The sequence below is a fragment of the Portunus trituberculatus genome, chromosome 44 (assembly GCF_017591435.1).
Source record: "Portunus trituberculatus isolate SZX2019 chromosome 44, ASM1759143v1, whole genome shotgun sequence".
Taxonomy (NCBI): domain Eukaryota; kingdom Metazoa; phylum Arthropoda; class Malacostraca; order Decapoda; family Portunidae; genus Portunus; species Portunus trituberculatus.
In genome coordinates, this window is record NC_059298.1 from 22,172,884 (window position 1) to 22,200,339 (window position 27,456).

Here is a 27,456-nt window from a genome sequence, read left to right on the forward strand (position 1 = left end):
AATTTTTTCCAAGTTTGAAAGCACCGCCGTATCACGCAAGCTGGCAGGCTTTTGAATACACCAGCACCTCTGGTGGACAACACCCGCACCACTCACTCCCCATGTTCAAAATAATAACAGCATCAGCAGCAGCTCATCTTCCTTCGCTCAACTTACCACCAAAACGCCCTGCAATGTCGCCTAGCGTTGCTAAGAAAACCAGGAAGTCTCTTACTCTCGAAGTGAAGCTGGATATTATTCAGACACGAGAGGTGAGAAAACTAATAGCATTGCTCGCCACCATCTTGACTCCATCTACTGTCTCTACCATTTTCAAGTCAGCAGACTCTATTAAGAAGGCTGGTGAGACCGTATCTTCCTTGCAAGCTAAAAGAACCACCTGAACTCATGACTGTACAATGGATAAAATGGAAAGCCTTGTGGAAATGTGGTACATAAGTTTTGTATGTGATACAATGATGCACCCTTTGTTTACATTCCACAGGTTGCCGGTTAGTGTCTTTCCCGTTCCACTCTCCGTCCCTTCATAAATTTAAGATCATCAACATTATTAAGTTACGTGCATATATACATTATTGTACATTATAATGACTTAAATTAAACTGCCTAAATGTTAATTTCATAATTTTTACCCCTTTCACTGTACTATGATGCACTCTCGCTTTGTTTACTCTCAATGGAAGTTCAAGTCAGGGGTTAAACTTGTTATAATTGGTTCGCTTAACGAAGGTTTTTTTAAGAACGTAACCCCTTTGTTAAGCGGGTGTTGCCTGTATTCGTATATGTAACAACCTCAAAACAACTTATCTGAATGGAGGGAGGAAGTAGTTTAGTGACAAGCACTAGGCTTCAAGGAACATGGCTCATGATCATTGATCACGATATCTAAGGACTAAGATGATATTCTGTCAAGGGTGTCTGAGCCAGTGCCTCTAATGAACAATTTATCCTGGTCAGATTTCCTTAGTCATGGGTGTATTCTAGAGCTATTCTGTTTTGTCTTTAATATATTTGAGCACTTGTAGAAAACAACCTTTTGTGTCTCAGAGCTCACATTAAGGCAAGAAAAAGAAAATATAGTCCATAATGGATTTTAATAAATAAAAATATTGATCTCTATTTACAAAGGACACATCACTCACACAAAATGAACTAGCAGCCGGATACACTGACTTAGTATAAGAGTGATCTCAACACACTAACAGTATCTGTACTTTTGGCTTTGCTGAGTCAAACACCTATGCACAATAATCTGTTCTCAGGTCATGAACACTCACCATTAATACTAACAACACTGTCAAAAATATTTCCTCTGATGGATGCAGCATTACATGTTTTTTTAGAACTGGATATATGTATAAACCTTTAAATCTTAGCCTAACGTAGACCAGTGAGCTTCACCAGTCCAAATATCTTTGATAAAATACAATTTGCTATGGCTAAATATGAATCAACTTAATACATTAATTGCATTGCTTTGTTACCAAATCCAGTATGGCCTGAGTAATCATACTACAATGATGGGTTGGTAATACCGAACCTACCATACTAATGCTGATGCAGCTCCTCCTCACATCATTGTTATGTAATCTGTTCATTATTTCTAGTAACCACAAATACTGTTTGTTCCCTAATTGTTTCTTAACTGAGTAGACATAATGATGTGGAGTGCTATGACAGCAATAGTTTTAGTAGCCAATGGATGTGTCATTTTGTGCTTCAAGTAAGACAGTCCGGCAAACAATTCATCCGGAAAATCTTAACTTTTACCAGGTAAAAGTATTTCCTTCAGAGGAGCACCATTTTCAATAAAAGTAATAACTATAAATTGTCAGAGAAAACAAAGTTACTGTACTGCCATTAGTATCTGGTCCTGGTTTGCAACATATCATACCCGCTTAGTGAGTGACTGCTAACACGCAACAAATTATGCATGCAGGGTGAAAAAGTGTCTCAAGTTGATTAAAATTATGTATACAAGAAGCTGGCAAGTTACAGTGTTTGGGCAAAGCCAATTTTTTTTTTTTTTTTTTTTTTTTTTTTTTTACTAAGAAATGTCTTCCATATATTATTTAAAAAATTACTGTAGACCTAATAGCAATTTTTGAAAGATGCAAGAAACTTGAATTATCCTCATGTCAATATTTCATTAAAACTATGCAATCAGTGATTGCTAATCTGTACTTTAAAATGCCAGATCAGAATCATGGAAGATTTCAAGAAAAGCCACCACTATTAAGATGAAGAATTTTTCTGCAGCAACCTCAGCACCAATCTAAATGCCATATATACTTCATGGCCAAGATTTTGTCACAAGTAATAAACTCATAATGGCCCACTATTTCTGCACTGAATCCCAGAACTTTAGTGCCATAGTCTCTTGAAACCCGAGTAAATGTTTCTTCAAGTGCGTGAAGGCATTGTATGTTAGGATTTATGATGTCTGTGTAGCTCTCTCAAAGAGCAGTCTATCATTTGAGGGTTTCCCAACCTCAGTCACATGGTACAATACAAATACGTGAACCTGAGCTATAAAAGAACTCATCTATATTTAATTAATGGGAAGAAAATCTTTGGCAGTTACCTAACAACAGACAAGTCCACTGTAAAACCTAATTTGAGTCATGTATATAATTACAACAATAATAGCAATCACCTTTGATTTGAAAACTCAACCTCAATTACAGAGTGCCCTAAGGGTCATATCTGGACTGACACTTCTACATTAGAAGACTACATAGTATGATATGGTGGAGAGGGTCTGTAGTGGCAACACTATGCCTCACAAAGGCTATGATGATTTCTGTTCATGCTTGTTACGTGACGTGGTGCTGAAGGGGCGAATAAACATGGCAGAGTGAACCTGTGAAGACCAGTCATGTGTCTGGACTGGAGTGGAGTATTGACGCTGGCAGGTCTTATTGTATACCGAGCAGTTCATTCGCTTCACTTGAGAGTGCCTGGAAGAGGGGGGGGGGGGAAAAATTAGCTGATTCTTCTTATTTGTTATAACACAAAAGACAGCAAGCTACAGGGATCCAGAGTTGGGTGAACAGGATGCAGTCAAAGGAGACAAAACCATACTTAGTCTAGGATTTATAATGGGACTTCAAGCATACTAGCCACTACACCACTAAACTGCTCAATACAGTACCTAAGACAAGAGCAAACTGGCGTTAAAAGATTGAACATGGAGAAGGCAGTAAATATGTGAAGAAAGTACAATAAAAATTACATGTGTATACCTGGTCATTCATACATAATCAACCATTCAGTATTACAAAATTCACATGTTTCACTAGAACCTGGAAAATTTTCACAAACCTTCAAGTAGATTGTGGCATCTGTCCCATATCCATCATAAGAGGTCACCTGCAGGTCACCATGAAAGTAGCGGGCGTACAGTCGAGATAGTGGCAAGCCATAGCCATAGCCAGCCAAGGGAGGAGTGTCTAGGCCAGAGACAGCGGGTTGAGGTGCCGTGGAGTACATGTAGTTAAAGAGCAAGTCCATCAGGCTTCTGCGAATTCCACCACCCTGATCGGACAGCTGGAAAAGAGTGCAGATTTCTCCTATATCTCTTAATTTCTAAAGAAGGAATTTATTAAGAATACTTTATTCCTTGAAAGGGGGAGGGGAAAAAAAATTCAAGTACATGCATGATGTTTAGACATATTAGGTCCAGCAACATGCAAAATCCCATGGCGGGATTTTCCACGGGGAAGGGGATACAAACCGGGCCATATCTCATGTGGTTGCCACAATAGAAAGACACCCAGACACTTCCACATCCTATACTGTCTTGCACTGCCAAACCAAGGAATTTGTCTAAATATTAACACCTACCTTTTATAAGAGAAGGCAAATCGCAGGCAACTTCTACATACTGACAAATCAAGCAAGAAAGTATACAGCAGAAGCAGCAGGAATATCTGAAGCCAATTAAAAGGATTTGTTCCAGTGCAAACAAGATATTTTACACACCACCACAATGCTATCATACACAACACCACAATGCTATCAAACAGTATAAAAAAAAAAAAAAAAAAAAAAAAAAAAAAAAAAGGCAGACTTAGATAAATGTGTTCTTAGAAAAATAATTTTGAATTCTACAAGTCCTGTGTTTCTTTCCACCACTTATCATATTAGACATATGTGCACATAACAGCAAATACATATAAACTACCAGTCTCATTTTCACTTCTTTTCAGAAAATTCAATTTACTTATGACATAATTATCTTTGATCTTTGGGTCTTTGGTGACTTTCTTTCATGAAGTCATGCATTATTAAATTAATATAGAGAACAGTTATCTTTTCTTTTTAAAATAATTAGATATATGGCAACATCACAAGGAAGATTGACCACACATTATACAAAGAATTTGCAAAGACTTGAATGAGTATTAAGAGGAAAAGCTTCATGATTTTTGGGATGAAGGAAAAGAAAAATCCAAACTAATTCATGAGAGAACGTGAAGAGAGAATTGGCCAAAACTGTTACCAAACAAGTTCAAGATAGAATGCAAGAACTGGACCAGGAGGTAGAGGAAGTGATAAGGTTAGGAAGATCCAGTGAAGGGGGTAGGAGACCAATGAAAGGGAGAATGAGATCCCAAGTGGCAGTGGAGGAAATTATGGCTAGGAAAGGGAAGCTGGCCAATGATACTGAACACAAATATATATAGAAAAAAAGATATATGAACATAGAGGAGAGGGAAAAGGAGAAAGTGATAAAAAATGAAGCTAAGGAAAAGAACAAGAAAAGGACGGAGATTGAGAAAAAGAATTTCTACTGGAGGGTTCTAGATATGAGACTAAAGAAGTGGTACCTACAGAAGAAAGAGGAGATCATGGAGGAGGCAAGAAATTGAGAGTGACTTATACTAATACAGATGGATTGTTATCCAGTGTGTTGGAGGTTAGGGATTATTTGAAAGAGAAAAAGCCGGATGTAATGTGCATCGTTGAAACAAAACTAAGAGAGGAGACAGGAAGGATAAAGGGGGAGGAAGAGTGCTAATAATGGTTCGTGATAATATGTGTGCAATATGGTGAGAACAAAGCGGAAGTGATGGGAGTATCAATCAAAACAGAGGAATTGAAGAAGAGAAAAATCAGTTACATATGTGCCACCTAAGACAAATACATGGGGAAATGAAGAATATAAAGATATGCAAAGAGAGGTGATTAAGAGCCTATATAACATGATAAGAAGAGATGGAACAATACTTTTAGTTGGAGACTTTAACTGTAAAAAAGTAAACTGGAGACAGATGAAAATAATACAGAAATATAATGAAGGAGTAAAGAAATATGTATCTTTTTATAGTTAAAAAAAAAAAAAAAAAAAAAAAAACCACTTGGTACAATGCTAGATGCATAAAGCTAAAAAGGCAAAAGATAAAGCTTGGAAGAAACTTATAAAACATAGAAATGACAATAACAAACAACAGAATAGGGATGCAAGAAATAAATATATTAGAGTAAGGAGAGAGGAAGAAAGAAACTTTGAGAAAGATGAGATGGATAAAAGCAGACGAACCAAAAAATTTCTACAAATTTATAAATGGCAAAACGAAGAACAAGGAAACAATAGAAAAAATAATTAAAGGAGGGAAGACATACCAAACAGAGAAGGATATGTGTGAAATAATGAATGAAAGCTTCAAAACGATGTTCACTGGAGAAGATTGACATTGCATTGCCAAGGAGTACAGGAAATCACAGTGCACAAGGAGGATATTGGAAGATTATTAGAAAAGCAATGGGGCCAGATGGTGTACCAGGCTGGGTGTTGAAAGAATGTAAAGAGCAATTACTGGATCCAATTTGGGAAATAATTACAAGTTCAATAAATGAAGGGAAAGTTCCACTAGAATGGAGGAAGAGCCAACATAATACTGATATTTAAAGGAGGAAAGGCAACTAAACCATTACACAACAGACCAGTGTCACTTACACATGTTTTGTGGAAGTTGTGTGAAATAATTTCAAAGAAAAAATGGGTTAAATATCTACAAGAGGAACAAGTCCTATCGAACAGACAATCTGGATTCAGAAGTCGTGTATCAAACTTATTAAGCTTCTGCTCGAGTTATTGCAGGACTGGAAAACAGAGACAGAAGGGCACAGTATACCTGGAGATATATATATATATATATATATATATATATATATATATATATATATATATATATATATATATATATATATATATATATATATATATATATATATATATATATATATATAAAGCTTTTGATAAAGTCCCTCATGGAAGACTACTTTGGAAACTAGAGAACATAGAAGGGCTGCGAGGAACTTTGCTAGAATGAACAAAAGATTATTTGAAGGATAGGGTGATGAGAACTGTGATCAGAGATTCATACTCATCTTGGGGTAGAGTAACACAAGGAATGCCACAAGGGTCAGTGTTAGCCCCCATTATGTTTCAGATTTATGTAAACGACATTCACATAGGGGTAAACAATTATATTAATTTATTTGCTGATGATGCAAAGCAGCTAAAAGAGTTATCAAAACCAGGGAGGACTGTCTGCTGTTACAGGAAGATGTAAACAAAATCTATGAGTGGAGTAAGAAGTGGAAATAGGAGTTTAATGCCTAGAAATGTCACATAATGGAACTAGGAAAGAGCAAAAGGAGACTGGTATGGAACTATCCAATTGGAGAGGAACAAATAATGAAGACTAAAGAGGAAAAAAATCTAGGAGTGATTATACAGGAAAATCTGAGCCCCAAAAAACACATGAGCAAGATATTTGGATTATCATATAAAATGTTGACTAATATAAGAGTGGCATTTCAATACATGGACAAAGATATGATGAAAAACATCATCACAACCATGATACATCCAAAGTTAGAATATGCAGTAATGGTGTGAGTCTTCAAACTCTAAAAAGGATATAAGAAGATTAGAAAGGATACAGAAGATTGCTACAAAGATGCTACCAGAACTAAAGGACCTAACATATGAAGAACAACTGAAGGAAATGAGACTTCCAACCTTACAAGATAGAAGAGAACAAGGGAACCTAATAATAATGTACAAGATAATCAATGGCATTGAAAAGATAGAGAAGGAAGACCTGGTGCTGGTGACAGAAGGAGATAGTAGGACAAGAGGACATGTAAAGAAGATCAGGATGAAGCAGTGTGTGAAGGATATTGGAAAATACAGTTTTATACACAGAATGGTGAAGTGGATTACACTTTTTTCTTTTCTTTACGTAGGGAAGAGGGCCAGCCAAGGGCAAAAAAAAAGAAAGTTCGAAAAAAGCCCACTTGAGCGCTGGCTCTCCAAAGAGTAGAAAAAGTGCCAAAACCGTCAGCCAGAATTAGGGGAGCAAATGCCTCGATACCTCCCTCTTAAAAGAAGACAAGTTGTAGGAATTTGGAAATACAGATGCAGGGAGGGAGTTCCAGAGTTTACCAGTGAATGATGAATGATTGAGCGTACTGGTTAACTCTTGCATTAGAGAGTTGGACAGAATAGGGATGAGAGGAAGAAGAAAGCCTTGAGCAGCGTGGCCGCAGGAGGAGGGGAGGCATGCAGTTAGCAAGATCAGTAGAACAGTTACCATGAAAATAGCGATAAAATATAGAAAGGGATGCAACATTTCGGCGGTGAGAAAGAGAGTGAAGACAGTTAGTCAGAGGAGGGGAGTTGATGAGACGGAGAGCTTTCAATTCCACCCTATCAAGCAAAGCTGTGTGACTGGAACCCCCCCAAACATGTGAAGAGTACTCCATACAGGGACGGATAAGGCCCTTATACAGAGTAAGCAGTTGGAGGGGCGAGAAAAACTGAATAATAATGTTGCAGCACATAATGTGCATAACTTTAAGGAAAAATTAGACAAATGGAGACATGGAGACAGGACACTATGAGCCCCACTTGAGCCCTGTACAATACAACTAGGTAAATACACACACACACACACACACACACACACACACACACACACACACACACACACACACACACACACTGGAAGTTAGAGAAGGGTGGCTTAAAAGGAAGCACATTGAAATGGATGGAAAATTACTTGAGGGGGAGAGAAATAAGGACGGTAGTTGAAGATATGAAGTCCAAGTGGAGAGCAGCAGACAGCGGAGTGCCACAGAGGTCAGTATTGGCGCCAATACTTTTTCTCATATATATAAACGACATACCAGAGGGAGTGAACAGCTACATAAATCTGTTTGCGGATGATGCGAAACTGTGCAGAGTCATAAAGCAAAAAGAGGATTGTGAAATACTGCAGGAAGACTTAAACAAGATCTGGAAATTGAGTAAAAAATGGGAGATGGAATTCAATGTGGACAAAAGCCATGTCATGGGAATGGGAAAAAGTGAAAGACGACCAGTGGAAATCTATAAGATGGGAGATGGAGTAGAACTAGAAAAGTAAAAAAGGAAAAGGACTTGGGAGTGACGATGAAAGAAAACAATCAACCGGTAAGCCATATTGATAGAATTTTCAGAGACATATAATTTGCTAAGGAATATTGGATTAGCATTTCATTACATGGACAAAGAAATGATGAAGAAATTGATAAGTACTATAATAAGACCCAGATTGGAATATGCAGGAGTTGTGTGGACCCCCCATAAAAAGAAACACATAAGGAAATTGGAGACTACAAAAAATGGCTACAAGAATAGTTCCAGAAGTTAAAGGGATGACATATGAGGAAAGACTAAAAGCTATGGATCTACCAACCCTGGAACAGAGAAGAGAGAGAGAGGGGATCTGATACAAGTTATAAATTGATTAACAGAATGGATCAAGTGGATAATGAGAAACTAATCCTGAGAGAAGAATATGACATTAGAAGCACAAGATCGCATAGTAAGAAACTGAGGAAGGGAAGATGTCTGAGAAATGTTAAAAAATATAGTTTTCCGCAAAGATGTGTTGAGACTGGAACAGTTTGAGTGAGGAAGTGGTGTCAGCAACGAGTGTGCATAGTTTTAAAGAAAAATTGGATAAGTGTAGATATGGAGACGGGGCCACATGAGCATAAAGCCCAGGCCCTGTAAAACTACAACTAGGTAAATAAATACACACACACACACACACACACACACACACACACACACACACACACACACACACACACACACACACACAAATTCCAAGTGGTCTATTTTTGTACGTTTGGGAAAGAAAACATTCAGAAAAGGAACACAGAAGAAGACAGGAGTAATTGTTATGAATGATATGTCACCAGCACATAAGTAAAATTGTGTGGAAACTTATAATCTACTCAAGAATATAAGAGTGGCATTTTCATATTGATGGATTATGATGAAGATTAATGTAACTGGTACATCCAGGGGTGTGGAGTCGGATTTTCAAAAATCCGACTCTGACTCAAGTAAATTTAATTGTTGCGACTCTGGCTCCAATTCCAGGAAATTTGAAGGTTGCGACTCCGACCGTTTTTTTTTTTTTTTTTTAGTACAACAATATAGTCTATTTTTTTTTAACATGAGGGATGGTGGCCAAGGGAAAAGATTAAACAAAAAGCCCGCTAGTTGCCACACCCAAAAGAGACGAAAGTTAAGAGAATCAATACTTACATATTTTCGAGTCAATCCATAATAAAAGTGTACTTGACGATTATATAATTATCATAAATTAATAAAAATTATCTTTATACGTAGTGCTTGATTGGACACATCCTCCACAAAGTCAATTTCTCCCAATTTGTAGGAATCTCCAATCTCCATGAAGTGGAATCTTTACTCGAAAATTTATCACATAAAGGAGTCGGAGTCGCTCATATTTTTACCGACTCCAACTCTGACTCCAATTCCAACTCAGACTCTGACTCTGGCCAAAAGCAGCTGACTCTTCAACTCCTTGACTCCGACTCCACACTCCTGGGTACATTCATGGTTGAAAAATGCAGCAGTGGTTTGGTCACTGAATCTGAAGGATATTAAAAAGCTAGAGAGGATCCAGCAAGCTGCAAGAAAGATGGTTCCAAGTCTGAAAGACCTCCCTTATGAGGAGAGATTGTTAAGATTGGATCTGATGTCCCTGGAATAGAGACGAAGGAAGGATCTGATGTCCCTGGAACAGAGACGAAGGAAGAAGATTTGATTGCAACATTTAGACTGATAAAAGGAATCAACAAGTATGACAGAAAATTTAGCAATGAGAGATGAGCGATCCACGAGGGGGCACAGGAAGAAACTGAAGAAGAGCACATGTAGGAGGGACATGAAGAAATACAATTTTCCACAAAGAACTGCTGAAGCTTCAAATACATTAGATAGAGAAATTACCAAAGCAACAACAAAACATAACTAAGATAAAGGATAATTTTCAGGATAACAAAGGTGGGACAGCACAAGCATAACTCCCCTCCTGTATGCTACAACTAGGTGAGTACACACACATACACACAGGACAAACCTTGATGGTGAGATCCTCTTGACCCATTACCAACAACACATGTACTGGGGGGAAGGTGTCTGATGCAGGGCCATGGTGCTCCACTACTGCTCTCATGGCATTCTTGAAGAGCTCAAATAGCATGTGGTACAAATGGGAGGGTACATAGACCACTGATACTGGGTTTTTGTCAGCTGCAAAGAGCAGAGAAACATTTAAATTATCAAACAAACCAGACTGTGTTCAAAACACCATGTTGATTGAAGACTTTTTACTCTCATCAGAAGAGCTATCACTTTAAACTTGTACAGGACTTTTTACTCTCATCAGAAGAGCTATCACTTTAAACTTGTACAGTGCTTGTGGTTATGCCCAAAACTGTAATATGAAGACTATTGAGAGCAAGTGTTTAAATGGGACAAGCAGGAGTAGACTTGACTAGAATGGCAGCAAGGTATGTAGTGTTTAACGAGTAAGTTTTAAATATGAAATGTATAAATGTAGTATGAAAACCTTGATGTTGCTTGGAATACAGAAGAGCAAGGTCATGGTAATTTTGAAAAAGTGAGTTATTTAAGAATGCTGTGATGGAGTATGTAAAAAATTTGGTAAGTACAGAGAGGATAATAAAAAGTCAACAATGCAAATGTGCATTTGAAGTATGGCTGTACAGAGAAGATGAGATGTAATAATAAAATAGTACTAAGCAGATAAAGAATAAAGATAATTGTTGAAACATCCGGGTTGGAAGGGATACAAGTGTAATGAGAGGTTGGGTATGAGACTGACAAAACATTCCTAAGTTAATAATAGTTTGTGTTTGTGTATTTACCTAGTTATAGTTTTACAGGGCCTGGGCTTTATGCTCGTGTGGCCCTGTCTCCATATCTACACTTATCCAATCTTACTTTAAAAGTATGCACACTCGTTGCAGACACTATTTCTTCATTCAAACTGTTCCACGTCTAAATACATCTTTGCGGGAAACTATACTTTTTAATATCTCTAACACATCTTCCCTTCCTCAGCTTCTTACTATGCAATCTTGTGCTTCGACTGGCATATTCTTCTCTCAGGATCAGATACTCATTGTCCACTTGGTCCATTCCGTTTATCAATTTATAAACTTGTATGAGATCCCCTCTCTCCCTTCTCTGCTCCAATGTTGGAGGATCCATAGTCTTTAGTCTCTCCTCATATGTCATCCCATCAAGCTCTGGGACCATTCTTGCAGCCATTTTTTCTAGTCTCTCCAGCTTCCTTATGTGTTTCTTTTTGTGAGGGGTCCACACTACTCCTGCATATTCCAATCTGGGTCTTATTATAGTACTTATCAGTTTCTTCATCATTTCTTTGTCCATGTAGTGAAATGCTATTCCAATATTCCTTAGCAAATTGTATGTCTCTCTGAAAATTCTATCAATATGGCTTGCCGGTTGATTATTTTCTTCCATCGTCACTCCCAAATCCTTTTCCTTTTTTACTTTCTCCAGTTCTACTCCATCTCCCATCTTATAGATTCCCACTGGTTGTCTTTCACTCTTTCCTATTTTCCATTTCCATTTTGTCCACATTGAATTCCATCTCCTACTTTTTACTCCATTCACAGATCTTAGTTAGGTCTTCTTGCAGTATTTCACAATCCTCGTTTTGCTTTATAACTCTGCACAGTTTCGCATCGTCCACAAACAGATTCATGTAGCTCTTCACTTCTTCTGGCATGTCATTTATATAAATGAGAAAAAGTATTGGCGCCAACACTGACCACTGTGGAACTCCACTTTCTACTGCTCTCCACTTGGACTTCATATCTTTGACTACCGTCCTTATTTCTCTCCCCCTCAAATAATTTTCCATCCATCTCAATGTGTTTCCTTTTAAACCACCATTCTCCTCTAATTTCCACAGTAACCTTGCATGTGGCACTTTATCAAATGCCTTTTTTAAATCAAAGTAAATACAATCAACCCCTCTCTCTCTTGTACTCTGTCAACTATTCTAGATTAGAAACTCAGTAAATTTATTACACACGACCGACCTTTTCTAAAGCCAAATTGGCTATTTGATAGTAATTTGTTGTCTTCAAGGAACTCGATCCATTGTTTCTTTATTACTCTTTCACACATCTTGCATATTACACTAGTTAGTGATACCGGTCTGTAATTTAAAGGTTCTTCCTTCCTTCCGCTCTTATATATGGGAACCATCTCAGCTCTTTTCCATTCTACTGGTACCGTTCCATTTTCTATTGAACATTTTATGATGTATATAGGACTTGCTAGTTCTTCCCTACATTCTTTCAGTATTCTGCCTGAGACTTCATCCGGTCCCATTGCCTTCTCTTCATCCAATTCCTTCATTAACTCTTTTATTTCAAGCTTGGTTACTTTGATCTCTTTCATATAGACTGTCTCTCTTACCCTGTGGCCTTTCAAATTTTAGACTCCTTTCTATTGTTTCTTTTTGCCTTATTTTTCCATATATGAATCTGTAGAACAATTTCGGTTGCTCCTTACATTTTTCGACAATGTCCTTTTCATAGTTCCTCATCCTTCCTCACTTTAACATATTAATTTCTCGCTGCCTTAAAGTTTTCCTTATTTACTGGATTTCTATTTCTCCTTCACCTTTTCCATGCTCCATCTCTTTTCTCCTTTGTCCTGGCACACCTTGTGTTAAACCAATCTTTCTTTCCTTCTTCTTTAGGTCTACATTTCGGGACATATTCCCTGACTCCTGTTTTGTATATTTCCAAAAATACGTTATATTTCTCTAGCACCCTCTCTGAGTTTTCCATCTCCTCCCAGTTAACGTATTTGAAATAGTTCTTGAGATTCTCAATATCAGCCTTTCTGTAATTTAATCAGTCTCCTTTGTATGATTCATCTCTATCTTCCTTTCCCTCTTCTATATCCATTTCTAATATTACATGGTCACTCTTTCCCAATGGGAGCTTATATCTTATATCATCGTTCATTTGTATACCTTGTAAAAACCAGGTCCAATCTTGCCGGTTCGTTGTTTCCTATGAATCTTGTGTTTTCCTTTACTCTTTGGTCCATCATATTATCTATATCATTAGGTTAAGGCTTCTTCCCCCATACCACTTTCATAATTTTCCCAGTCCTTTCTTTACAGTTGAAATTTACTAATATCACTTTTCCCCTTTCTTTAATGACTCTCGTTAGACTCCTTATTGTGTCATCTATCATGTCTTTATATTCTTGATTGGTCCATGAATTTGTTTTTGGTGGCACATATGTTCCAATGATTGTTAACTATTTTTTATCAATATGCATCTTAACATACAGTACTTCTGCTTTTCCTTCCCCACATTTCACTTGGTTTACCACCATCTCTTTCCTTAACATTATTATGACTCCTCCTCCTCCTTTATCCCCTATCTCTCCTCCATACATTATATCTATTATCCATGTCTATTTTGATTGCCTCATTTAGTTTTGTTTCAGCCAGGCATACAATATCTGGCTCTTCTTTCTTTATGTAATCTCTTAATTCTAATTTACTTGATAGAACCCCATCTATGTTCATATACAACATTTTTAGTCTCTTGTCCTTATCACTTTTAATTAAACTTGCTCCACTTTTTCCTCCTCCTCCTCTTTTATATACCATTTCCTTATCCTGTTTCCTAGAATTAAAAAAACAAAAAAAAAAGCCTTTTTCTCCTCCTCTTGACCTTTCATTATTTTTTTCCCTTACTGCTGCCGCCAGTTCGTTGTATCTCTTCCATTCTTCCTCATTTCTATATATTTTATATATATATATATATATATATATATATATATATATATATATATATATATATATATATATATATATATCCTTGCAACCTTCTGTTTCTCTGAGTTTAGTTGTTCTATATAATAATTCTTCTGTTGCCGCTTGTGATTTTAGTAGTATCTTAATTGGTCTCGTTGTTCCTTCTTGATAAGGACCCATTCTGTGTATTTCTTCTACTTCCTCTTCTAAGTTCTGCCTATCTTCGTCATTTAGATATTCTAGTAGGTCTGACTGATTTCATTTCCTCTTTTACATTATTTTCTTTCAGTCCAAATATGATTACACTTTTTTCTTTTCTGCAATTTCCCTTACTAGATTTTCTTTTTTCTTTAAGGAGTCCTAACATTTTGTTTGCCATATTCTCATCTCTTTCTTTTAGTTGTTCCTGAATCACCTGAAAATTATCCTTGTCTTTCTTATCTTGGACTCTCCATGCCTGTACTTACTTTTATAATCACGTCCTGTAGTCCTTCCTCTTCTTTGTTTACTAGATCTTTCAGCTCCTCTTTTTCTTTCTCGGCTTTACCGAGTTCTTCTTCCATCTGTTTCTTGTACTTAACTACTTCCTTTTTCAGTTCCTTGTTTTCTGCTCTAAGCCTAGCTTCGTTTTCTTGCACTCTTTTTTATCCTTACTTTCAATTTCTGAAACTTTTTTTCCTGTTCTTTGTTCTCTTTAATTCCCATACTCTCCTTTATCCATTTATCTAATTTTCGTTCAATCGTTAACACTCTCTTAAGTAAGCCAGTATCTGCCATATCAAAACCTTTCAATGCCCTCTCTCTCTCAACATATTCATCCTCTTCTTGCATTCTTTCCCTGGTCTCATACCTGCATTTAGATGTAATCTCTTCCTTGCTCGTGCTTTTCTAATAATGTATTCCTGAAAACGAGTGCCACATATTCGCCCAGGCCTCTGTAAATTCCTTGCTCGTGCTTTTCTAATAATGTATTCCTGAAAATGAGTGCCACATATTCGCCCAGGCCTCTGTAAATACAAACAACAGATAGTGGAAATCAGCTGATGCTCGGAGCGTCTGCACCGCGTCCGTCCTTGACCGTGTCGTGTGTAATTCACCACGGTCGTCTGCTGGTCACCCAGCAAGTCTTCCCCATTACGGAGTGAGCTCAGAGCTCATAGACCGATCTTTGGTTAGGACTGAGACCACAACACACACTCTACACACCGGAAAAGCGAGGCCACAGCTCCTCGAGTTACATCCCGTACCTATTTACTGCTAGGTGAACAGGGGATACACATTAAGAGGCTTGCCTATTTGCCTCACCGTCCCCGGGACTCGAACCTAGGCCCACTTGATTGTGAGTCGAGCGTGCTAACCACTACACTATGCAGTGTGTGTGTGTTTATTTACCTAGTTGTATTGTACAGGGTTCGTACGGAGCTCATAGTGTCCTGTCTCCATATCTTCATTTATCTAATTTTTCCTTAAAGTTATGCACATTATGTGCTGTAAGATCATTATCCAATGTATTCCATTTTTCTACTGTTCTGTGTGGAAAACTGTATTTTCCAATATCCTTCACACACTGCCTCATCCTGATCTTCTTTTCATGTCCTCTTGTCCTTCCATCTTCTGTCAACAGCAGCAGGTCTTCTTTGTCAATCTTTTCAATATCATTTACTATCCTATACATTGTTATTAGGTCCCCACGTTCTCCTCTATCTTGCAAGGTTGGCAGTGACATTTCCTTCAGTCATTCTTCATATGGGAAGTCCTTTAATTCTGGCACCATTTTTGTAGCAATCTTCTGTATCCTTTCCAATTTTCTTATATCCTTTTAAGAGCTCGGAGACCATACCACTGCTGCATATTCCAGCCTTGGGCGTATCGTGCTTGTGATGATTTTTTTTCATCATATCTTTATCCATGTAATAAATGCCACTCTTATATTAATCAACATTTTATATGATAGTCCAAGTATCTTGCTTATGTGTTTTTCAAGGCTCAGATTTTCCTGAATGGTCACTCCGATATCTTTTTCTTCTTTAGTCTTCATTATTTGTTGCTCTCCCATCATATAGTTCCATACCAGTCTTCTCTTACTCTTTCCTAGTTCCATTGTGACATTTCTTGGCATTAAACTCCAATTTCCACTTCCTGCTCCACTCGCAGATCTTTTTCATATCTTCCTGCAACAGCAGACAAGTCCTCTCTGGTTTTGATAACTCTTAGCAGCTTTGCATCACCAGTGAATAAAGTGTGTGCGTGTGTGTGTGTGTGTGTGTGTGTGTGTGTGTGTGTGTGTGTGTGTGTGTGTGTGTGTGTGTAATTCACTGTTTGATCTGCTGCAGTCTCTGACGAGACAGCCAGACGTTACCCTACGGAACGAGCTCAGAGCTCATTATTTCCGATCTTGGGATAGGCCTGAGACCAGGCACACACCACACACCGGGACAACAAGGTCACAACTCCTCGATTTCCATCCTGCCTACTCACTGCTAGGTGAACAGGGCTACGTGAAAGGAGACACACCCAAATATCTCCACCCGGCCCGGAATCGAACCCCGGCCCTCTGGCTTGTGAAGCCAACGCTCTAACCACTGAGCTACCGGGCCGTGTATGTATGTATGTGTGTGTGTGTGTGTGTGTGTGTGTGTGTGTGTGTGTGTGTGTGTGTGTGTGTGTGTGTGTGTGTGTGTGTGTGTGTGTGTGTATGTATTTACCTAGTTGTAGTTTTACAGGGCCTGGGCTTTATGCTCGTGTGGTCCCGTCTCCATATCTACACTTATCCAATTTTTCTTTAAAACTATGTACACTCTTTGCTGACACCACTTCCTCACTCAAACTGTTCCAAGTCTCAACACATCTTTGCGGGAAACTAAATTTTTTAACATCTCTCAGACATCGTCCCTTCCTTAGTTTCTTACTATGCGATCTTGTGCTTCTAAAGTCATATTCTTCTCTCAGGATCAGTTTCTCATTATCCACTTCATCCATTCCATTAATCAATTTATAAACTTGTATCAGATCCCTCTCTCTTCTCTGCTCCAAGGTTGGTAGATCCATTGCCTTTAGTCTCTCCTCATATGCCATCCCTTTAAATTCTGGAACCATTCTTGTAGCCATTTTTGTAGTCTCTAATTTTCTTATGTGTTTCTTTTATGGGAGTCCACACAACTCCTGCATATTCCAATCTAGGTCTTATTTTAGTACTTATCAATTTCTTCATCATTTCCTTGTCCATATAGTGAAATGCTACTCCAATATTCCTTAGCAAATTATATGTCTCTCTGAAAATTCTATCAATATGGCTTACCAGTTGATTATTTTCTTCCATTGTCACTCCCAAGTCCTTTTCCTTTTTTACTTTTTCTAGTTCTACTCCATCTCCCATCTTATAGATTCCCACTGGTCATCTTTCACTTTTTCCCATTTCCATGACATGGCTTTTGTCCACATTGAATTCCATCTCCCATTTTTTGCTCCATTTCCAGATCTTGTTTAAGTCTTCCTGTAGTATTTCACAATCCTCTTTTGTTTAATGACTCTGCACAGTTTCGCATCGTCCGCAAACAGATTTATGTAGCTGTTCACTCCTCTGGCATGTCATTTATATATACGAGAAAAAGTATTGGTGCCAATACTGACCCCTGTGGCACTCCGCTGTCTACTGTTCTCCACTTGGACTTCATATCTTTAACTATCGTCCTTATTTCTCTCCCCCTTAAGTAATTCTTCATCCATCTCAATGTGCTTCCTTTTAAGCCACCCTTCTCCTCTAACTTCCATAGTAATCTTTCATGTGGCACTTTATCAAAAGCCTTTTTTAGATCTAAATAAATACAGTCAACCCATCCTCTCTCTCTTGTACTTTATCAACTATTCTAGAGTAGAAACTCAATAAATTTGTCACACATGACCGACCTTTTCTAAAACCAAATTGGCTATTTGATAATATTTTGTTGTCTTCAAGAAACTCAATCCATTGCTTCTTTATTACTTTTTCACACATCTTGCATATTACACTAGTTAGTGATACCGGTCTGTAATTTAAAGGTTCTTCCTTCCTTCCGCTCTTATATATATGGGAACCACCTCAGCTCTTTTCCACTCCACTGGCACTGTTCCATTTTCTATTGAGCATTTTATGATGTTGTATATTGGACTTGCTAGTTCTTCCCTACATTCTTTCAGTATTCTGCCTGAGACTTCATCCGGTCCCATTGCCTTTTCCTCATCCAATTCCGTCATCAACTTTTTTATTTCAAGCTTGGTTACTTTAATCTCTTTCATATAGACAGTCTCTCTATTACCCTGTGGTCTTTCAAATTTGGATTCCTTAGTAAAGACCTCATGAAATTTACTATTTAACAGTTCTGCCATACTTTTTGGGTCTTCCACCATTCCGTTTTCTCCTTTTAACCTTTCTATTGTTTCTTTTTGTCTTATTTTTCCATTTATGAATCTGTAGAACAATTTTGGTTGTTCCTTACATTTTTCGACAATGTCCTTTTCATAGTTCTTTTCTTCTTCCTTTCTCACCTTAGCATATTCATTTCTTGCTGTTTTGAAGTTTTCCTTATTTTCTGGATTTCTGTTTCTTCTCCACCTTTTCCATGCTCCATCTCGTTTCTCCTTTGCCCTAGCACATCTTGCATTAAACCAATCTTTCTTTCCTTCTTCTTTAGGTCTATATTTTGGGAACATATTCCTGACCCCAGTTTTGTATATTTCCAAAAATAAGTTATATTTCTCTTGAACCGTTAATGAGTTTTCCATCTCCTCCCAGTTTACGTTTTAAAATAGTTCTTGAGATTCTCAATATCAGCCTTTCTGTAATTTAATCGGTCTCCTTTGTATGATTCATCTCTATCTTCCTTTCCTTCTTCTATATCCATTTCTAATATTACATGGTCACTCTTTCCCAATGGGCACTTGTATCTTATATCATCGTTAATTGGTATATCCCTTGTAAAAACTAGGTCTAATCTTGCCGGCTCATCGTTTCCTCTGAATCTTGTGTTTTCCTTTACTCTTTGGACCATCAAATTATCTATCATTAGGTTCAGGAATCTATCTCCCAGGCATCTTCCCCATACCACTTTCATAATTTTCCCAGTCTACCTCCTTACAGTTGAAATCTCCTACCAATATCACTTTTCTCCTTTCCTTAATGATTCTTGTAAGACTCCTTATTGTGTCATCTATCATGTCTCTATATTCTTGGTTAGTCCATGAGTTTGTTTTTGGTGGCACATATGTTCCAATGATTGTTAACTCCTTTTGTTAATATGCATCTTAACATACAGTATTTCTGATTTTCCTTCCCAAACTCCACTTGATTTACCACTATCTCCTTCCTTAACATCATCATGACTCCTCCTCCTCCTTTACCCACTCTGTCTCTCCTCCATATATTATACCTTTTATCTATGTCTATTTTTATTGCCTCATTTAACTTTGTTTCCACCAGGCATACAATATCTGGTTCTTCTTTCTTTATGTAATCTCTTAATTCTAATTTACTAGATAAAATCCCATCTATGTTTGTATACATCATTTTTAATCTCTTGTTCTTATCATTTTTAGTTAAACTTGCTCCATTTTTTCTCTTCTTTCTCTTTTATATACCATTTCCTTATCCTGTCTCCTATAATTCTCCAAAAAAATGCCTTCTTCTCCTCCTCTGACCTTTCATTATTTTTTCTCTTGCTTCTGCCACCAGTTCATTGTGTCTCTTCCTTTCCTCCTCGTTTCTATTTTTCTTTATATATATATCTTTGCAACCTTCTGTTTCTCTGAGTTTTGTTTTTCTATATAGTACTTCTGCTGCTGCTTGTGATTTTAGTAATATCTTAATTGGTCTCACTGTTCCTTCTTGATATGGTCCCATTCTATGGATTTCTTCTACTTCCTCTTCTAAGTTCTGTCTATCCTCGTCATTCAGATGTTTTAGTAGGTCTTTTACTGATTTCATTTCGTCTTTTTCCCTTCTTGGTCTATATTTAACATTTTTTCTTTCAGTCCAAAAATAATTACACTCTTCTTTTTTCCGCAATTTCTCTTACTAAATTTTCTTTTTTCTTGAGGACTCCTATCATTTTGCTTGTCATATTTTCATCTCTTTCTTTTAACTGTTCTTGAAATACTTCTTGAAATGATTCCTTGTCTTTCTTATCTTGGATTCTCCATGCTTGTACTTCTTTTTTAATCACGTCTTGTACTCTTTCTTCTTCTTTGTTAACTAGATCTTTTAGCTTCTCTTTTTCTTTCTCGGCTTTACCGAGTCCTTCTTCCATCAATTTCTTGTAGTTCGCTATTTGGACTTTTAATTCTTCATTTTCGGTTCTTAGCCTAGTTTCGTTTTCTTCCACTCTTTTTATCATTTCTTTCAATTTCTGGAGCTCTTTATCCTGTTCTTCATTCTCTTTCATTCCCATACTCTCCTTTATCAATTTATCTAATTTACATTCGATAGTCAAGACTCTATCAAATAGTGAAGTTTGCGCCGTATCAAAGCCTTCAAATTCTCTTTCTCCCTCACCAACATTGTCATCATCAGCTTTCATCCTTTCCCTTGTCACATACCTGCATTTAGATGGAATATCTTTCTCACTCATTATTATTTAACACTGTATTCATGAAAAAAAAAATGAGTCCACACTTTTCACCCAGGCCACTGTAAACCCAAACAAAGGTAGTGAAGATCAGCTGATTCTCGGGAGCGACGGTATTGCGTCCTTCCTCTACCGCGTCTCGTGAGTGTGTGTGTGTGTGTGTGTGTGTGTGTTAGCAATAGAGATGGAAGGCATACTTTAGAAATCCCACAAATACAGAAATGTTAAGACTGTTAAACAGATAAGTGGGTCTATAAAATCCAAGAACAATTTCACTTCAAGGAAGGTTACCCTACAAGCAGCAATCTTAGATAATTCAATTATATATTAAAATAAGTAGCAATACTACAACACTATTTTACCATTATTATTTCTTTACCTACATTATCAATAATGCTGGTCAATTAAAAAAGGAAAAAATACAAAAATTTGTATGTATTTACAGATTTCAGTAGTATATTTAGGTTTGTTGACAGTTGTATGCCAAACTAATGGGAACAGGTCTCTAAGATTGTTTTTTGTATTTATTTACATGTCCTCAGTAGAAAGAATATGAAAAAAAAAAAAATCCAGATGATTTGCTGTTACATTTTTGGTTAAGTCCTTTATCTAGCCACCTCTGCTTAGTTCCATCCACTAACTTTTATGATAAAAAGAAAATAGATTAAAAGTGCCTTATCATAAAAGTTAGTGGATGGAACTAAGCAGAGGTGGCTAGATAAAGGACTTAACCAAAAATGTAATAGCAAATCATCTGGATTTCTTTTTTTCTTTTTTTTTCATATTCTCTCTACTGAGGACATGTATATAAATACAAAAAACAATCTTAGAGACTTGTTCCCATTAGTTTGGCATACAACTGTCAACAAACCTAAATATACTACTGAAATCTGCAAACAAATGTGGAATACACTTTACTCTGTTATCACTTACAAATCAAAAATGTTTGTGGATCTAAAACTAGTATTTATACAATCTGTAGTGAGAATTAATCTATAACACATTCCACCCCCCCCCACAGAATAGGTGCCAGAATAGATCATAATCCTCTTCAGCTGAAAACATACTTTTCAAATTAGTGATTCATGCAACAGTCAAGCATAAATATAAATTCTTCAAGCATAAATATAACATTAAAATACAAATCATACTGAGGACAGAAAGATGAATGTATAATAAATATACAAATGAAGCAGTCACTTACAATAAGATGGATAATGCAAATATCCTACACTGTGGTATAATACTTTCTCAGGAAAAGGTAAATGCAGCTTTCATCTTGTCATCAGCAACCTCAGCACCCCTGTGAAGCTAAGGAAGCAACAGCCAAGTCTTCACAGCAAATTTTAAGTTCTACAATGGCTCCCACCAGTGTTTTGGTAAAGAGTTAATTCTACATAAGGTACTATATCAATTGCCGATTCTTATCGTCTTAAAATGCACAATCAAGTTATACTAATTTTTTTCAGCTCCCTGTGTTTTGTTCAGAGATGTCCATATAAGTGGGTGTACCTTGAAGATAAATTTTGCTGGCCATGACTGTGAATGTCACTGACATGCAGGGTATAATCAATGATGTCAGTGGGTTGTCACATGCATTACATTAAATTTAAGAGCTCAGTACTACCCAGCGGAAGACTAGAGTGTTGCATAACACGGCCATGTGAATACAAAGGAGATAATATAATGCTCAAAAGTACCTAACAGCAGATATGTATAAGAATGGTAGCTTTGTAGCTTACACTGCTTGCTTCAAACCACCAGATACCTCATGATTATTTTGACAAGGATACTGGCATTTTATTTCTGTAGGCACATCAAACATGTTAATGATAATGTTGATAATGCATGATGACTGATCTGACCCACTTATCTGGACGTCATAAGAAACTTCCTGTATCATCAATTTCCCAGCAAAAGTGTAATGTGACTAGTAAGTGCTATCACCTTTGGAGAGCCACTGCATGCATATAATGTGTTGTGACAAAGTCATCTATTGCTGTATCATCAATTTCCCAGCAAAAGGGTAATGTGACCAGTAATTAAGGTTCCCTTTTGGAGAACCACTGTGCTATCAATAAGTTATGCAAAAATTATCTAGCTAGTAGGTTAAGTAATCTAAAGGAAAAAAGATAAATACAAACACCACTAACTCCCTATAATTTACAAGATTTGTAGTGTTACTTGTATACATAAAAGATGAATGAAAGCACACTTATGCTTTACAGTTACTTTATAAAATACATGCGTACACCTCTGAAAAATCAGAAATTGTAGATACAAAAATGGAGATGAATCAAAAGGCACTGGTAAGCAAATGTAAATTACATAGGAGGTTTTAATGTTGTATTTGAAAGTTGAATTTCATAAGTAATGATGAAAAACAGTTGTAAGCAATTAATGTGACAAGGTAGGAAGTTCTTTGAGGGCAAAGACCAGGATTGTGGCCTCCTACTGTGCACCAACAAACCATTTACAAGCACCAAGAATGATTCTATTCTAAAAAATATTTATTTGTAACTCAGGCACAGACTGGTTTAGTGACAAATCTTTCAACTGAGTTTTAAAGGTCTAATGACAGAAACCTTGCAACTGGGTTTAAAGGTTTTAGTGACAAATCTTTCAACTGTATCTTAAAGGTGAAACCACATCAATTTGGCTTATTAATGAGAAACTGTGAAGGAGTGACAAAAAGACATTTCATTCATCTTCATAAAATTTACATCAAAGGGAGTCTGAGAGTCAAGGTAAGAGGCTACAACACAATATGCATTATGACGGTGCATGCTTCAAGATACATACCTGGGCCATCTGTTCGCTTTATGACTCTGCTAGTCTTGTCCCTCTCTGTTGGAGCAAGTGAGTAAAGCAACTACCATTAGACAAACTAAGCAACACCCACACACTCACAATAACCATGGATGAAAAGAGGTACATGTCAAAGATTTAAAAAGCTAGAAAGAAAGGATTTAAAGAGTGAGAGGGGGAAACATTAATTAATCACAGGTTTTAATTAGTATAGACAAATTACCTCCTATCATCTTAGGATAACATGGTTCTTGGGTTTCATCATAGATAACGTCATAGTTTATCCTCTTCATAAGAGAGAGACACCACACAGCTTGTATTAGAAATAAAACTGAGTAGATAGCAATATTAAAAATTTTGCTAACCTCAAAAACATAGGCTGCTACCAAAACACACATCACATATACTAGTTATCCCATGTTCAATATAATTAAAAACTAAACAGAATATCTACATGTAACTCACCAAGAGCTTCTGTAATTCACAGCTCTTTCTGAAGACTTATAATTCATGGAAAGAGCACACATAAAATGTTGCTGTTATGCTGTGCCTTGTGTACCTGATGCTTGATGTCAAATGTGATGTAAGATGGTTGTACAAGGCAGTCATAAAATGGATTCTAAAAAGTAAATGAAATCTTTACGTTAAGTGCCAATTTGAAATTTAGTCACACATGACAATGAATAAGATATGACAATAGAGTAATTGTCCCTTGTGATAGGAGGGAACAGTCTGACCACACATTATATGGCAAGGCTACAAGAACACTGCCACCACATTCCTATTACAAAGGGTGACCAAAGCAACAAGCACAAGGGTGATGTATATTTTCATTCTAATGTAGCATGGCATGTTTTAAGAGTGATATAACCCAGAAGAGCTGCAATGGGTACAACTGAGCCATATATTACTCCACAGTGCTTTGAAAAACGATTATTATCTTGTGCAAAATTTATTATGACAATGTGATAGGATAGTGACGACTGATACAAAGTAATAGTTAACATCACCCTGAAAAGTTACAATGGGTACAAATGAGCAATGTGTTACTCCACAGTCCTTGGAAAGGCAATGATTATCTTGTGCAAAATATATCATGACAATATGATAGGATAAGAATGATCAATACAAGTGACGTAAGGTTAAAATGTACTGATCAGTATAAGGAGCTGGTGTTGTGGGCCATATGGTGTCTTGTAGAGGGACATGTGGTGTTGCGTTGTCCGAGATTTTGATGAAGTGTACTATATGGCAAAAAAGCAAATGGGGCGACCTACCATTATGGTGTGTGAGGATCAGCTCAGGAGAAGCCAAGTAGTACTGGTCACACAGAAATCGAGCATTGGCATATGCATCCTCAATTACACGCACCACATCACAGTGAGGGTCAATGCATCCAATGTGGTTCTGAGTGTTGATGCTATCCCCAAATAGAATAGCTGCCAAGAGATAAGTTAGTGTTAACCTTATGTCTATCTAGTAAATATTTAGAATTCAGCATTTACCTGACTGAGATCAGTAAGACTATTAGTCTCTACTTAACTAACAATAGCTATCTATCCAAAAAAAATTCCACGGTAGGAGCAAGTAACATCTTCCTTGCAGAATGATCTAAATAGACATCTTGTGCTGTTTTTTTTTTTCCCCAGTACAGAATAAAAAACTAATGTCTGTAATCTCTATATTCTCCCCTCAACCAATACTTTGATATTTCCAGAGCAAATAAATAAATTATAGTAAAGAAGGAAAAAAAAAAAAAAAAAAAAAAAAAAAAAAAAAGTTATCTCATATCTGAGCACTTTTCTATTCCAGTGAGAAAACTTTGTTGCTTTTCAGCTTTTGACTTTTCTTTCACTTTGAAATCCCCAAAATGAGGTGATAAAACTTTGTTTTCAAATACCACTTAATTAAAATATTTGTTCTACATTAAGGATCTATAATAAAGTGCCTATTGTAGAAACCATCTTGCATTAAATGAAGATCCTGTAGTATTTTATTACTGAAGGAAATGAGTAACTTACTGTGTTGGTTAATAAGCATTCGGATAGAGATACGATTCATGTAGAACCTATCAAGGAAGTACTGGATATTAGCCTCAGTGTTGGCATTAATTGAATGTGCATCCTTCAGCTCCATCACGCCCTGAGCCATCGTCATAACAACATCACTGTGGCGATTGCGTATCTTCACCAGCGCATCTGTGAACCTAAAGAAAAATAACTCATTAAAAAATACAGCAATTTCAATATATAACATACAAAATGAAGATATAAAATCAGAGATAGAATAAGAGGAACAGATAAAATGGCTATCAATGGAGTTATGGGAGCTTAAACAATCACAGTATTTAAAGCTAAAGAATGTAACAATGGTAAGGTCCAACTAATAGAGACATATATTATTTCAACAGCAGTCTAGATGCAATGTGTACAAAGACACTTACAAAATGGCAGGCCAGAATTGAAATACTGTCTGAAAGACATAAGGAAAAAGAGAATGAGATGAATGGAGCATTAAAGAATAGAGGCTAAGAACTGGAATCATGTGTTCTGTTGTGGCTGTCCCTTTAAGAATGTTTATGCCAATGGTCCACTTCAGTAAATACCAGGGACTTACTTTTCTAAGGTGGCAGTGCTATTTGGGGTGTTGCCAGTGTCAAACTCAAGCAAGTCCATGAAGCTGCGTCGATAGAGATCTCTAACGGCGCCTACAGATGGCATGTGGAGCAGGTTCTCAGGCAACAGGTTGAACTCCTTCATGATGTTGGCCAGGCGCACTGGCAGCTCCTTCTTCAGGAACAAGAAGGATTCAGAGATAGTAGCATTCTCTCCTGTTGGGGAAGAGGCCAGGGTCAGAAATGTGGGCTAATGCAGGTAAAATACAACTTACAACAATGAAAACATGCAATTTCCATCAGATGCTTTCAAATCTTAAGATCATATCCCAGGAGTTGAAGCTTTCATGATACATACAGGACATGTCTTACTATTTACCATCTATACACTATAAACCATAAATATTTATATTCAATATCATGAAAGCCTGGGATAAACCATGACCAATGCAAGTCTTTTATGACACAGTTGGTTATTGTTGCTAATTGATATAAATTAGAATGCTGATATAAATAAAAAGTTTGCCCAAACTCTATTTCCATTGACAATAATGATTCAAAGTTAACAGCTATCTTTGAAATAAAACTATTTTCATTACAAAGTCTTTGTATCAAGTTGCACATAGTAATCTTTAAGTCATCAAATATTTCACGGAGTAATCTTTAAGTCAATAAGTATAATCTAATCACGACTCAATAAATATTACAGCAAATAAAACAAGTAATCATGACTATACACATATACCACATAGTGTAGTGGTTAGCACGTTCGACTCACAATCGAGAGGGCCGGGTTCGAGTCCCGGTAAGCGACGAGGCAAATGGACAAGCCTCTTAGTGTGTAGCCCCTGTTCACCTAGCAGTAAATAGATATGGGAAGTAACTCGAGGGGTTGTGGCCTCGCTTTCCCGGCGTGTGTTGTGTGTTGATGTGGTCTCAGTCCCACCCGAAGATTGGTCTATGACCTCTGAGCTCGCTACGTAATGGGGAAAACTGGCTGGGTGACCAGCAGATGACCGAGGTGAATTACAAACACACACACCATAAACCGTATGGAGAAGATAAATAGACAAGACCTGGTAACACTGACGGAGCAGGGAGACAGACAAACAAGAGGACATTCCAAGAAAATCATGAAAATTCAGTGTCATAGGAATATCAAGAAGTTCAGTTTTCCACATAGGACAGTAGACATCTGGAATGGATTAAGTGAAGA

The 27,456-nt window shown here is 37.0% G+C and overlaps 1 protein-coding gene across 1 annotated transcript in view; it reads right to left on the reverse strand.

Annotated features, from left to right (window-relative positions):
* Positions 1-2,015: 2,015 nt before the first annotated feature.
* LOC123518661 (pyruvate dehydrogenase (acetyl-transferring) kinase, mitochondrial-like) overlaps positions 2,016-27,456 on the reverse strand; it is a 61,614-nt gene continuing 36,173 nt past the window's right edge. Inside the window, 8 exon segments of the mRNA XM_045279600.1 lie at positions 2,016-2,930; positions 2,932-2,960; positions 3,325-3,549; positions 10,458-10,630; positions 23,621-23,665; positions 24,904-25,065; positions 25,648-25,832; positions 26,243-26,456. Coding sequence (XP_045135535.1) covers positions 2,792-2,930; positions 2,932-2,960; positions 3,325-3,549; positions 10,458-10,630; positions 23,621-23,665; positions 24,904-25,065; positions 25,648-25,832; positions 26,243-26,456 — 1,172 coding nt within the window. The 3' untranslated portion in view covers positions 2,016-2,791.